At 40.5% G+C, this 15,487-nt stretch overlaps 1 protein-coding gene across 4 annotated transcripts in view; it reads right to left on the bottom strand.

Annotated features, from left to right (window-relative positions):
* The window catches only part of EZH2 (enhancer of zeste 2 polycomb repressive complex 2 subunit), a 56,910-nt gene extending 41,567 nt beyond the window's left edge, over window positions 1-15,343 (bottom strand). For 3 of the 4 annotated variants that reach the window (XM_074315209.1, XM_074315211.1, XM_074315212.1), the window contains exon 1: window positions 15,209-15,343. Coding sequence is in view for 1 of the 4 variants with exons in the window: in XM_074315208.1 (XP_074171309.1) it covers window positions 5,838-5,845 (8 nt within the window). In the remaining 3 variants the exon portion in view is untranslated. Of the gene's footprint in view, window positions 1-5,837; window positions 5,983-15,208 lie in introns of those variants that run through there. The other variant, XM_074315208.1, reaches the window with a different exon arrangement.
* Window positions 15,344-15,487: the final 144 nt, after the last annotated feature.

Here is a 15,487-nt window from a genome sequence, read left to right as displayed (position 1 = left end):
AAGAAAAGCCATACCAGAAAGTAAGGAACTGCTCAAAAGATGAAAGGAAAGGTACATGTCACAGACAGAACCATACTGAAGGAACTCTCAATGGCCATAGCTGGAAGAATTTGAACAGCAAAATGGTATCATATTACAATAGTACATTAAAATCAAATTAATACGTCTCCAGGAGTCCCTGACATAATAAGTGATTAATAACAAAGTAAATGGAGGAGAAGGGACAGATCTTCCTCACAGGGAATTCCACACAGCAAACTATCGTGCACACTCCCTAATCTGAGAGGGAGGGTAGACTAGACTCAGTGAGCCGCTTCCAAATCAGAATCTGGAAAGGGAACGGTCATATCACCTGGAGGACACCACCATCACTTAGTGACCATGGTTAAGGCACCAGTGAGACACGTAGTGCGGTTGTCATGAGCGCCCGATAAACCTCAGAGCCCATAACCTCCATCTAATCACGTAAAAACATCAGGTCAACCCAAACTCAAGGGCATTTCTACAAAATATCTGAGCAATACTGCTCAAAACTACTGAGGTCATGAAAATAAGGAGGGACAGAAACTCGCAGATTGGAAGAGACTAAGAAGACAAGTAAATGTGACGTGACCAGATCCTGGAACAGAAAAGGGGAAAACTGGTAAAATCCAAATGAAGTCTGTAGTGAAGAATAATATCTTAATGCTGGTTTCTTCATTTTGACAAGTGGACCGTGGTTCTAGAAATCGGAAATTTTTCCCAACTAAAGTTTTTTTAAAAAAGAGAATTAAGTTACACAACAACCTAATGGAAAGACATTTATTTTAAAAAATAACATCCACTTTTTAAAATGATAAACAGAACAGAAATACATTAAAAAGTTAAAGTGCTTTGTAAAATATTAAATAGGAAAAGGCAAAAAATATGCACAGATAATTATTACAGAATGATTTAAAAACATGAGGTTAAAGACAGAGACAGGTCTTGGCCCCAGACAGCAGATAGCAGTAAGCACATAACACAGAAAAGAGCGTTTGAGTTGGGAGTCTGAATAAAGTATTAATACACATTCATTCATTCAATAACTATTTACTGAGCATCTAATACATGCTGGGTACTATTATAGAAACTAAAGACTTAGCAATAAATAAACCCAAAACCTGTGACCTCATAGAACTTAAAGTCTACTTGAACGGAAACAATAAAAAACAAAAATGTTTTAAAAATCTAATAAAATAAATAAAAACCCTAAATAGTTTAGTAAGTAAGGGGGTGTTGAGTGCTGTGGAAAAACAAACAGGTAAGTAAGGTAAGGTGGCAGGTGGTAAGTCGGCAAACAAAGGAAGCTGTGCTGAAGCACAGCAACTATGCTATTGCAAAGCCAGTGGGATGCAGGGATCCCCCCCAACGGCACTTTGTCCCTGCCAACCAGCAACAATAAGTTAACATCAAACCCAGAAGTAAAATAAGGAATAAAATACTTTCTAGTGAAGATTCCACAAATAATTGGATTAAATGGCTCTTCGACGCAGATTTCAGTAACCCCACAATGCTCCTGTGATCAACGCAAGCTTTACAGGATTTTCAGTTGGCATTAAAACTGTTCAGGGATTGCTAGGTGTCACTGTTCGTAATAACTACTAGGTCTGATTATCCAGAACAAATAGAGACCAAAAGTTAACACCTTTTTAGAAAACACGTTTATGCAAACAGCCATTCTCTATGTTAGTATTAAGCCAAGTTAAAGAAATAGATTGATTATAAAACTGACCCTGAGACTCTGTCATTCTATTATAAGCTCTATTGCTGACTCTTCAGTTTTAACAAAACAGCATCAGTAAATGTGTTGCTGATTTGATTGTATTTAATATGTAACTTTGCTTTGGTTTTATCATAAGTTTATAGCTGTACATTTTGAGGGACTATATGAATAAAATTAAGTCAAGTCAACCCTGGGGTTCCATTCAACACTCAAGTTTGAAAAACATCTATTAGAACAAAATGGGAGCAGTGAAGTAACTCAGGAATAAAGTGCTACGGGCTCTGACTGGGTTGATGGCAGTGTGAACGAAGCAAGAAGATGGCAAGAGACAACCTTAAATTAAAAAGCCAGATACGTTCATGAGAAGGAAAAAGAATCGATCAAAAGAGGATAATATGAAGCCCTAAATGAGCCACTGTGATGACGATGACGATGACGATGACGAAGAATTTGGATCTTATGATACAAATTGAGACATTCATTACTCACACAGCAGTTACCAGCACAGACAAAGAGAATGGGTAGAAAGTTCAAAGAAAACATATACCGTTCTGGAGCATTTTGGTCTCAGGATCCATTTAGTTTATATGGGCTACATCTACTGACATTTACCATATTAGAAATTAAAAACAGAAATTTAAAAAAATACTCGGTTTAAAAATAATAGCAAGCCAATTACATGTTGATATAAATAACACATTTAAAGAAACTATTTCCCTTTTTAAAAAAAAAAATCAGTGAGTGGCATTGTTTTTACATTTTTGCCAATTTCTTTAATAATCTGTCTTAATAAAAGACAGCTGGATTCTCGTATCTGCTTCTGCATTCAATCTGTCCCAATATGTTGTTTTGGTTGAAAAAAATGAAGAAAATCTATTCTCAAACAGATATTTAGCTAGAAATGGGAAAAGTATTTGAACAGCCTTTTGAGGTAATTGTGGCTCTACCTCCTGCTTTGATATGACACCAAAACAATTCTATAAACCAAGTGGCCAGTTAACCTTGCAATTCAACCTGTTAGGTGCTGCTCCTCAAGTGAACCGCTACTCCTGAGTAAGCAATGGGAGTTTCTTAAAAGATTGGTTTGCAATGTGGAATCTGAAACTGTAACAATAAACTTTTCCTACTCTGCTACATTAAAATTCATTGGCCTATTTATTCTGAATGTATCTTTAACCCATGTGTGATTTTATAACAACATCACTCTTCATTTGAAAAATACTGGTTTACTGAGTTAGGCAGATTTTCCAGAAGTGGACATATTTCAAAAAATCATATTTGTTAAACACTCTGATCTCATCAGAAGTCTTTAAGTATTTATTGGGAAGCTGTCAAACTCACAGTGACAGATACAAGTTTTCCAAAAATTCTAATTTTTGCTTGAAAGCTCAAATGTTATCATCAGCAACAAAAAGGTCAGTTGTTTTTCTTGAAGGGACAGGCTCACTTTGTTGGAAAATGTTTTGCCAAATACCCAAGTCTGAATAATCAGTTTATCTGTCAGCCCCTCACAAGCAAAAATGGTGTTCTCCATGAAAAAGGCAGTTAGTGTAGCGTACAACTCAATCGTGTAAGTGCTTCTAGAGACCCACTATACTGGGGTATGCAGAAACACTTATGCATATTCCCATCTTGTTGCACAGAATATTAAAAACAGGTGCACTCAGCATCAAGTTAATAAAATTAATAATTTATATTACTTTATCAAGGACATTCTCAAGTTAAAATGGCCTTTTTTCTACTCCAAGTACTAAAGTGCCAACAATTTTTACCCACCAGTGCTTTTCCACTACTGGTGCATACGTCACCACAGTTCAAAAAGGTGAATAACATCTTAGCATTATTACAAAAATAGTTTTAACGTCACAGACCCCCTGAGGTCCACAAACCACACTTTATAAGCTGCCATGAAGCATATCCAGAACCATATGAATCAGAAATCACAGCAATACTCTGCCTTTTCAGTTGCCTAGCAAAGAGCCTAGAACAGGAAAGATAGTCAAATTATATATTCCTAAAGACATAAGAATGAAAGCCTGGAAATCACCAATCTTGCAAATAAAACTGGGGGCAGGTGGGTGATATTCCTAAAGACATAAGAATGAAAGCCTAGAAATCATCAATCTTGCAAATAAAAATGGGGGCAGGGGGGAGAAAACTCTAAGTGAAGAATATTTAATAAGGGATATTTGCTATAACTGTCAAGCTAGAGAATCAAATGATAGTCCGCCATATATCTGTGCCAAATTAAGAGACGAATCTCTAACAAAATTTGTTTTAAACAAACTGCTTGTTTTCACCCACGTCTACCCGTCACCATTCATTTTAAGAAGGTCTCATCCATGGTCACAACCACACTTTGACCCTCCTGCTGCCGAAAACCACCCCGCCCTACCAACCTGCTCTCCGGAGACCCACAACTTCACCCTACCCCTATAAATAAAAGATAAAATGTAAATCTTGTTTCAGGGACCTTTCGCTTCCTAGAATGTCTATATTTATTTAAAAATAAGAAAAACGACAAAAATACACAAGCTCACTATGGCTGGATTCAAACATTCCATCCAAATGACTTGCGTAACACTAGCAGAAGAAACTTCCGAAACTTCAGCGTGAAGCACTTGGAAAGCCAAGAACAGAGATATTATCAACCAGTCAGTAAGAATTCATAGAGCATTCCGAAAATGTTAAATCCTCAGAGAGACACAAGTGTGTAAGATACAACAGGCGTCTTGGTGCCGAAACATCTGTGGGTCACTTGTACATGCAACTACAGATGAGAAAGTATTATGAACAGACAGCATTTGTGTTCAGAAGGTCTTCAGAAAACAACTGTGCCAGTGACAAGTAATAGGGGAAAATAAGGGAAAAAATAGGGATCATATTTGTAGCCCTGGTTTAAGCAGTGCTAAAAAGGCACAGCAGTGTTAAAAAGGCACAGGAAAATTACAAAAATGTGGCAATCTTAGCTAAATGACAGCAAACATTAACTTGACTGTTTCAGCAATGGTGAGCAGACTGCAGAAATGTATTTTCCACAAAAATAAGATCACTTCCCTCCCTCTAACCGAGTAAACTAAGATCACCATGGAGTCTGCTGACAACCATTCCTGTGTTTATTTGAAAGTTCTATAGGTTTTACAAAGACATGTCTTAGAAAAGAAATGGCCATATAAATTTCAACCAAGTGGAGAACTGATCAATCACAAATGTTCTAAAGAATTTGCTTGAACAATATATAAAACAGATGAACTAAACTGACATCTGGAGGTTGAAGTTTTCTTTGAAAACTCGACTAAATCTATTTTATAAGCTAAATCCTATCATTTTGTTGGGTATTACTCAGTTTACTGAGATACTGTTGGAGGAGAAATGAACAAAAAAAATATGTACCAGAAGAAACTAAAACTATGATAAGCAACTCAACTCATAATTCTAGGATAAGGTATGAGATACATTATTTCCTCAGCACTCCACTTGATACAAGCAAACAGAATGAAAAGGTAGGTAAGTCTGATGACAGATGTTCTTCCTTCTAGAAAGTCTATTTTAAACCTTATACCTCAAATAAGCTAACATCTAGCACAAATTTAACAACATACATTGAACAAAATTTTAAGAGAAACTCGGTTTAGATAAATACAAGGGATCTGCCCATGACTCCAGCCAATTAGCGAACGCGCGGGCGTGAGCTGGGTGACAGATCTGCTGCCCCACGAGCTGCTCTGCGCTTCTGACTCCGTCCTCAGTGATTCCAAGGCTCAGTCGTTTCTCCTGGAGGACTGGTCCCTCAATGAAACCAGGGGCCAACAACAGAGATCTGCTGTCATCAGAGAGGAAAGATGGGCTGGCTTGGGACCTAAAGAGAAGGTATTTATGATATGGCGTCTTCCTAGGAACTCTTCATGGGTAATTCTGCCAACATAATATTGTTGCCTTGTACACTGACCTTATATCCAAACCCCCAAATGAGACACAATTTTCCCTATACTCTGGTGACAGAATTAAAACTGGACTGGACAGTTCAAACTGCTAATCCCAAAAGCATTTATAGAACCTCTCAACTTCCAGGCATCCTACAAGCAACTGTTACCTGGTCATTTCAGTACTTGAGTCTAGTGAGAGCACCGGGAGGCAGACACGCTTGCAAGTGCCATTTCCATCATGTGTGGACACCAGCAGAATTCAGTGAGTGCGATCTTTCAGAAACTCCTCGGGCTCAGCTCAGCCCTGAAGTTCACTTTCTCACTAAAAACAGAAGTAGTTTCAGGACAAGATGGAAGTAAAAGTAGGGGTAGTTATGAGATACAGGCCTTTCATGATTTTCCTTTACTTTAGGGTTTATCACAAATATACTGCTGAGATACTAGAAAACTTCCAACCCTCCAAGTATTATTTACAAGCAATGATTATTTTTCAGTATTTGTTTTATCAAATATGTCTGTTGAATTATTTTATTCCTATAAATTGACATCACAAATAATTAAGCCCTGAGAAAATAGTATATTTGAGTCTCCAGGGGAAATGCTGTGAAGTATTCACCCACCACGGGGAAACCAGCTGTACGATCCCTACAATTTCCAGACTAACAGTAAGGCAGAAGAGAAGAATTCTGTCCCAGCAGTCCATGTGGGAAAAGAGAGGGCGAGGAGAAGTACCTGACACAGGAGTTCTACGCTCGGGGGCTACAAAGGGCATGACATTTGCTTTGGTAGTCTGCATTTACAAGTTGGCATTTTCACTGTACAGAATGTCTAGAGGGTAAGGAAGAGAGTATCTCACCCCTTATTTAACCATCCTAATGGGTGGAGACAGAAGCACCCAATAGTTTGAAGGAATTTTCTTTTCCAGAAAACATGTATGGTAGAGCTAGCTAGCTCTTTAGTTACATGCTGTTAGTGGATAACAAGTGATACCAGACAAATGGTAAAAAAACACACTGTATTACTCTTCCTATAAGAGTAAATTCTATAAGAACTGGGAAATAAGCTTGCCCTTGCCAGATTTGTGTCACGACAAGGTCTATTGTTTTCATTTCCATTACAGACAATACTGTCGGGATAGTATTTCACTTATGACACTTCTGGTCACCAAATTATTGGTCATTTTTCCCACCACCACCCCCAACAATTCTGGGACACCAGCTGGGTGTCCCACACTTAACTCCATTTTGACACTATCTACCTGGATTTCACAGGTTACAAACTCAGTCCCACAACACTGTCCACCCCCACATACTTCAGATGCCAACCCTAAGTCCAGGATGTCACCTGTGCTTCAGTCAGGCTATAAATCAGAGGTTCCCATGACACCCTCACTTGGGTTCAATTAATTTGCAAGAGCAGCTCACAGAACTCAACTCAGGACAAATTTCCTTACTAAATCACTGGTGAATTATAAAAGGACATAACTCAGGAACAGCGAGATTTAAGAGACGCCAGGGGAAGGGTGGGGGCTCCCGTGTCCTCTCCCAGCACCTCATGCTCACCAGCCCAGAAGCTCCCCAATCCCGTCCTTTTGGGTTTCTACAGGCTTAGCAATCTTACACCAGATTCTAAAATCAAATGTACTTTTATTTTACTTTTAATGTTCTCATTTATCCTATGAAGAAAAAGTTTAACTTACTAATAAGTGAAAAGGTCTGAATTATCCAAAACTGAAAATTTAAAGAATTGCTGAATATTATCACTTTCAAAACTAGTTAATTTTAAAATTCCGCATGCCACACACCTAACAACTAACTACATAAATAATATCATTTATTATAATATTAATATATTCATTTCTATGTTTCTGCAAACATGTAACATTTTATATTAAGAACGAAATGGGAGCAGCGGGTTAGCTCAGTTAGTTAGAACACAGAGCCCGGTGCTCTTAACAAGGGTGCCAGTTCGATCCCCGCATAGGCCAGTGTGAGCTGCGCCCTCCACAGCTAGATTGAAACTACTACTTGACTTGGAGATGATGAGTCCTGGAAAAACACACTTAAAATAAACAAAAGTTTAAAAAAAAAAAAAAATTGGGCCGGCCCGGTGGCTCAGGCGGTCAGAGCTCCGTGCTCCTAACTCCGAAGGCTGCCAGTTCGATTCCCACAGGGGCCAGTGGGCTCTCAACCACAAGGTTGCCGGTTCAATTCCTCGAGTCCCGCAAGGGATGGTGGGCTGTGCCCCCTGCAAGTAAGACTGAACATGGCATCTTGAGCTGTGGGCTGTGCCTCCTGCAACTAGAAACGGCAACTGGACCTGGAGCTGAGCTACGCCCTCCACAACTAAGACTGAAAGGACAACAACTTGACTTGGAAAAAAGGCCGGGAAGTACACACTGTTCCCCAATAAAGTCCTGTTCCCCTTCCCCAATAAAATCTAAAAAAAATTAAATGACTTACAAACTAAGAATTTGCTTTCATATAATTTAACTGAATTGAAACAATTATGCTTCCAGTATTAACATTATTTAACTTGATCTGTACATTGTCAAAAAATATACACAATCAAAGTTGAAAATTAAGGAGAAAACATTTGTTAATACATCTATCTGACAGAGAACGTTTACCCCGAATATCTCTATTTTAAAATGGTCAAAAGGTTTGACCCCCAAAAACAATGTATACAATTGCACCTTCAAAGATGTTTAACATCACTGATCTTCTGGGACACACAAACTAAAAGCACAATGAGACACTTAACACTCATTCGATGGAAAAATTTAAAAGACTGGCAATACCAAGTGCCAGTGAAGATGGGAGAAACTGTAACTCCTGTTACAGCTACTACTGAAACTGTAACTCTTCACACAAAATTGCACAATCATTTGGGAAAAGTTTGGCAGTTTCTTATGGGTTAAATCAGCAGTCCAACTACAAGGTATTTACCCAAGAGAAATTACAAGATGTGTCCACAAAAAATTTATACAAATGATCAGAGCAGCTTTAGTAATAATAGCCCAAAATGGAAACAGCCCAGGTGTCCATCAACAGGTAAAGGAATCAACACCAGTATATTCATAAGATGGAAGACAACTCAGAAATAAAAAGAAACTACTGAAACAAGCAACACAGCTGAATCTCGAAAACATGCTGGATGAAAGAAGCCAATCACAAGAATAGATACTGTATAATTCCATTTATATGAAATTCTTGAAAAAGAAAAATCTGATGGGTAGTTGAGAGGAAATTATTGTAAAAGGTCATAAAAGAACTTTGAGATGAACCTTGACTGAGAGATTGGTTACACAGGTGTATATATTTGTCAAAATTCTTCAAACTGTACCCTTCAAATGTGTGCATTTTATTGTATGTAAATTAACTTTGATAAAGCTGTTTTAACTAAAAAAATAGATACTTTTCTAGAAAGGTATCTGACATCTATTAAAACTTGAAATGTGCATACTCTAGAAACAGCAATTCTTACATTAACAGAAAGCTGTCACACAAATGTTCGGATATGGAAGGCAGTTCACTTCTTTGGAGGAGTGAACATAATGCCCATCCCAGAGGGTTGGTTCACTGTATGATGACACATTCATTAACTGGGATACTACATATTCTGCTTACAAAACAGCCTGAAAGCTTCGAGCTGGGAGCAGCAAACTTCTTCTATAAAGGGCCACACGTGAGTATTTTAGGCTTGGCAGGCCACAGCCAGTTTCCTTGCATAGTCTTTTTTGGGGTTTTGTTGTTTTACAACTCTTTAAGAAATGCTAAAAATCACTGGCAGTTGGTGGGCCTTACCCAAAAAACAAAAAGCCACCAGGCTGAGAGATCAGGGATTTGTAACCGAAGCACTCAAATTCAAATCCTTACTCTGCCACTAACTAGTTGCTGCCTAATCTCTCCATCTCTTGTTATTATAGTATCTATATAAAATAAATGAAAGCACTTAGAACAGTGCCAAGAACATAACAAGCCCTAACGAAATACCAGCTATTTTTGAATAAATGGATCTCTCTGTATTCACCTAAAAAAAAGTTGTTTTAGAACCAAATAACTCAATCCCATTTTTGTAAAATATAGGTATAAGTACATATTCATAAGAATACATTGGTAAGTTTAGGGAAAACATACACCAAATTGTTAAGGGTAGGGAATGGGATTACAGGGATCAAGAAAGCTTTCCATTTATGAATGTCTAGGTTGTTTCAGTATTTTTAATTGAACACATATTGCTTGTATTTGAGACATTTCTAAATAAACAAAGATATAGCATATGAAGCAACACTTTTTTTCCCCTTTCTTCCGCCTCCCCCCCCCCCCACTCCGGTTGAAGCCGTTGTTTCTCAGTCTAGTTGTGCAGGACACAACTCCCTGGCCCAAGCTGGTATTATGAGCCTTGTGCTCCCCCACACACACACCCGGAAGTTGGTTGTTGGTCGTCAGTCGCTCACAGCACCTCTCGCGGGCTGCCGGCCACTCACACTGGCCATGGCCACCAGCAGCACACAGGCGCCCACAGTGGCTCATGCCAACCTCCAGCTGTTCACAGCAGCCCAGCTCCAGGGAGAGCTGTTGTTCACAAACTTAGCTGTAAAGGGCACAGCTCACTGGCCCCTGTGGGAATCGAACCCAAGACCTCGTCATTAGGGCCCTCCAACCATCTGAGCCACCAGGCGGGCCCCAAACACCATTTCTTGACTTACAGGCCCTAAGCATGTGTTTAAACTTGAGAAGTGTTTAGTTCCATCAATGAGAAAGTACATCAACTCTTAAAAAAACAATACTGGCACAATAACTACAAATCATTTATCAAACACTTTCTGCCAAGTGCAGTGCTAAAGGTTTCACATGTATTAATTCATTCAATCTTTTCAACATCATTATGGAATGAATATTGTCATTAAGATCAGTTGTCAGACAGGGACACTTAAACATCAAGGACAACTTGCCCAGGGCACACACTGGCAGCTCAGGAACTGGAATGGAACCCAAGCCACAGGACCCCAAAGACTACACTCCTAAAACTACTGTTCCGCCCCCACACCCCCAGTCTCGAGTGCACACTATGACAGCTCTGGCTGAGAAAGAAATCTGAAAATCTGACATCTTTCAGTCTGTATAGGGCATCAGAATGCACCTCCCATAAAATTACAATTACACTGTACCTACTTTTACATACAACTTTCTGATTGATTCAAATAAACTCTTCTTGGAACCAGTATGTCTGTCATCATCCAGGAGACCCGTAGACAGATAACACAGAGTCGCTAATATGGAGTCTAACGGATTTAAGTTGGATCCTGACTGAAAATTCCCAGCTGGATAAGCCTGGGCAAGTTAACTCTCTAGACAGCAATTTCCTTTATCTGTAAAGGTTTGCAGAGTATAGTATTATCAAAGATTTTTTATTGTAAAATATACATAACATAAACTTTAACGTTTGAACCATTTGTACGTGTACAGTTCAGTAAGTAGCATTAAGCACATTCAAATGTCACTCAACCATCACTATCCTTGTCCGAAACTTTTTCATCTTTCCAAACTGAAACTCTGCACCCATTAAACACCAACTTCCCATCCCGCCCTGCCCCTCATCCCCTGGGAGCATCTACACTTTCTGTCTCTGTGAATTTGCCTGTTCTAGGTAACTCCTAGAAATGGAATCATACCATTTTTTTCCCTTTTGTGTCTGACTTACTTTACTGAACACAATGTTTTCAAGGTTTGTCCATGTTGTAGCATGTATCTGAATTTCATCCTTTAGTGGCTGAATTATATTCCATCGTACGTGTATACCACGTTTTGTTTATCCATTCATCTGTTGATGGATGCAGGGTTTTTACAAGAATTAAAAATAAAAAGCTTCTGATGTGACTGTTACCACAATAAAAACAAACAAACCAAACAAGCAAATAAATGAATAAAGCATCTGGTAAATAGTAGGAACTTCAGTATTAATGTCTTTTTTCACTTCATTTTTGTCATATTTTTTGCACCAAGTCTCAGATACTTACCAGCTATGCCTTTTGAGACATTGTTGGATTTGCTAATCTCCGTTTATCACAGCATTTTACAAGAATGATGAAGAGCTTCACAATAAATGCTCCGTAATTACACTAGCTGGCACTACTTCCTTCAGTTTTAGCTTCAAAACCCACCTCAAATTATTCCAATAAAGAACTCATCCATTGTACTAAACACCTTTCAATTAAGATTTACTACTCTCATGACCCCACCACTTTCCTCTCCTTATATTTTTATACAAGGATCAATAGCAACACACAAGTCAAGTTAAGCAGAAACTAGATGCTACCAGGAATCCGGGTGACCCCAGCTTCTCTTCCGCTGCCTGAAATACCACACATGAATATCAATAGTTGCACCAACAGCCAATTTTCATATCATTGAGCATTATAACTTGGAGAAACCTTAGAACTTGTTCACCTTGATGCTTATTTTTCTTTGTAGTCCAAAGTTCCTCACAACATAAATATTAACATATCCTGTTTGCTTTGCGAGTTCCTTTGTCAAATTATTTCCCTCCATTTTTTCATATTTCCTTCGTTCATTCAACGATTAAACCCCTATTCTCTAGCAACAACCAGGTATACAGAAAAAAATAAGGCAGAGCCTCTGTCTCAAGGCACTTAAAGAGTGTAGTGAGGAGATGGCTGCATAAAAAAGTGATTGCAATACAATTTGACACACGCTCTAATAAAAGTATGAACAAAGCCCTGTGGAACACAAGAGTGCCTGGGAACGCAGGGCAGGCCTCTGGAAAGGAAAGGTATCATCCCACCATGGTCCTTTCTCTGAATTGAATGCGCGGTTCCTCTCCACTCGTTCTCTCCCCCAAACTAAACATTTCACTTGCCCATACAGAAAATCTTTCATGATTCACAGAAAATGTTTTCATCATTTGTACTGACACTGACTTCAAGGCAAATCCAGAAATCATTTCTAATGGACCCCAGATCGCATTAGAGGATTTTTCCTTGTTGATTTTTTTAAAAAGCAGATCTACTTTCTTAATCACTGTTTATTTAGGCCAATACAGAAATCAATTCACATACCTAGAGAAATCTGCCTAAAAATTTTTTTAAGTGGCCAACACAAAGATAATCATTTATTTGTGTATGCACGCAAGGCCAAGCTGATACAAAAGCATTAGAAATTTTTTTTTGCCTAACTACACTAAATCAACAAGTGAGTTTGATTTTTTTTAAATCACTGCTAGTTAAACTGACTAAATACATTCTCAATTCAACCAGGAAAAAATTTAAAACAAATTTTTAAACTCCCCGAAAAAGACTTCAAAAAAAAATATCTTGTGACAAGTATAAAGATAGTAATTATCAAATACAAAATACACAAGAAAGGAAAAATCAGAATTTCTTCTCCTGAAAGATCCAAATTTCTGCCAAAAATCTGCATAACTAGCTCATCTCACAATAATGGGCAAGATTATCAGCAGGGCTTTTTAATATACTATCGGCAACTAATATAAACATTTAACAATCTCAACACTGAGGGCAGCACTTGGAATGTCTGTCCAACACTCTGCAACATATATGTAATAAAGACCTTTACTAAAGACTTTTACACTGCATTTCTTTGTCTCCATTTTTATGAAACCATAAGATAGTAGGTGGATATTAAATCGTCATCAGATAGAACAATGCAAATCAAGTGTGCCTATGTGGTTCTAAATTCCTTTTCTTTGAATATATCCATTCTCAATGAAAATTAGAATTTAAGATGCAATTTTCCTAAGTGTTTCTGGGACTTTAAACATTACGTTTCCTAATACACCTCCAAAAAGACAGAATAGGATTCTTTATATCTAAGACTAGAATCCTATATATTAACTTTAGAGACTATGAAAAGGAAATATATCTTCAATTTTATTTGCAAGAAAACGAAAGTATCAAGAGACTAGTGAGGATTACACACTTGTTCTACATTTTATTCCTACATATGAAATAGTTGCTAATGCTCATGCATGAAGAGTAATTGGAAAATAAACTTCAAAACCTTTAGAAATATAGATTACATTCAACGGTATCAGCATTAGTGTTTTTTAAAGATTTGTTAAATTGTTTTATGTAACATTAAAATGCCATAAAATTAAACTCATAACCTCGAAACCTAGAAAGCAAAATATTTTTAAATACCAAAGGCAGATTTTTATTTCGAAATGAATTTAAATTTTATAGATCCTGTGTGATAAACACAGGAAGTTTAACTGTGGACAGCACATTTCGATTTTTTAGGCAATAAATATTTCTGTACCCAATCTTCTCTGAATTCGCCAAGGCTATTAAAACAAGACCAATTAATAAAAAATTGTTAACCATACCATCTAAACACACGTTTGTCATAAGCATTTTATTTTAATCAACTATTTCTACCATCTCATCCTCATTCATCCCCTAGGGATTTGGGGAATAGTCGCTGACTAAATGACAGTTGAATTCGTTAGCACCTGTCGCCATTCTCAGATGTATCAAGTTGGCCAAAACAGTTGTAATTTTTTTTTTAAGATTATGATTCCTTAGAAAAGTGGGAACTCACTAGGCGTGAGTTCACCAAGTTTTCCAAAATATCGTGCTTCTCTTCTCGATGCCTCCCGTTTTCAAAAAGTGACCCTGTGGCACACTTTGCCGGTGGTTGGAGGGGGTGCACAACGACGCGGGAACCCGACGGAAAGCCCTCCAAACGAACAAAACCAAGAAGGGGAACAACAGCTCGACCCTCCCCTCAAACTTAACATCAAGCCACACGAGAAGGCGAAGGTCGCCCGGGACGGCCTCGTCCGAGCGGCTGGAGACCACAGGGTCTTAGGCTGCTTTGGGGGACATGTCAGAGGTGCGGCCACTCGGAGTCCCGTCTCCGCACGCTGCCCGGGCGACCGCTGCCCTCCGAGCCCGCGCGCCTGAGGGAGGGGGCGCAGGGTCGAGCCCGCCCACCCGCGCCCGCGGCCGCACTCCCCACGCTCCCCTCCCGCCTGCTGTCAGGCCCCAGTGTCACTGCCCCTTCCTCGCGCCGAGCTCCCCCGAGACACAGTCCGTCCTTTGTCTGAGTGCTCACCCGGCGGCGGCTAGGTCCCACCAACTTGTGTGTGTCCCGTCCCACCCGGCGCTCCACACAAAGGAGACTTGGGCTCGGGCGGCCAGCCCGCCCCGGACTCCGGAGCGCCCCCGGCCCAGCCCGGCGCCTCCGGGGGAGCGCGCACGCGAGAGGACCCCTCCGCACGCCCCCCGCGGGCGCCCGCCCCTGCCCCCGCCCGGGGTCTTCGGGGTCCCGCACTGCCCCCCCACCGCCGCGGGATGGCGCGGGCCAGCCCAGACCCACGTCCCCCTTCCGAGGGGTGTCCCCTCACCCCGCCTGCAAAAGCGGCGCCCCGGGAGAGCCTGCTGAGGGCGATACCCGGACGGGCAAAGCGGCGGCGGGGAGGTCCCGGCGGCGCCGCCGCCCCGCGCCCGGCTCCAGAGCCCCGTCGGCGGGCCGCGCCGACAGCGGCGCGTTACCTGAGCCCCGAGCCCCAGTCCGCGCCGCTCCCGCGCGCCGCTCCCGAGTGCCGCCGCCGCCGCCGCCGCCGCCGCCGGGGCTCCACCGCCTTCTGCGTCCCAGTGGGTGTCGAACGCTCCCGGACCGAGCGCCAAACCCGGCAGCCCAATCGCCATCGCTTTTATTTGGCCCCCCCAGTCCAACCAAGCGCCGCCCCGATTGGCGGGACACGAGCGGGCTCCCGTCCAATCACAGAGCCCGCCGGGCGCGGAGGCGCTGAGCCAGCCCCACGCAGTGGC

The sequence above is a fragment of the Rhinolophus sinicus genome, linkage group LG11, assembly GCF_036562045.2.
Source record: "Rhinolophus sinicus isolate RSC01 linkage group LG11, ASM3656204v1, whole genome shotgun sequence".
NCBI classification, from domain to species: Eukaryota; Metazoa; Chordata; class Mammalia; order Chiroptera; family Rhinolophidae; genus Rhinolophus; species Rhinolophus sinicus.
The sequence above is the reverse complement of the archived record's forward strand: the minus strand, read 5'-3'. Positions and strand labels throughout refer to the sequence as shown.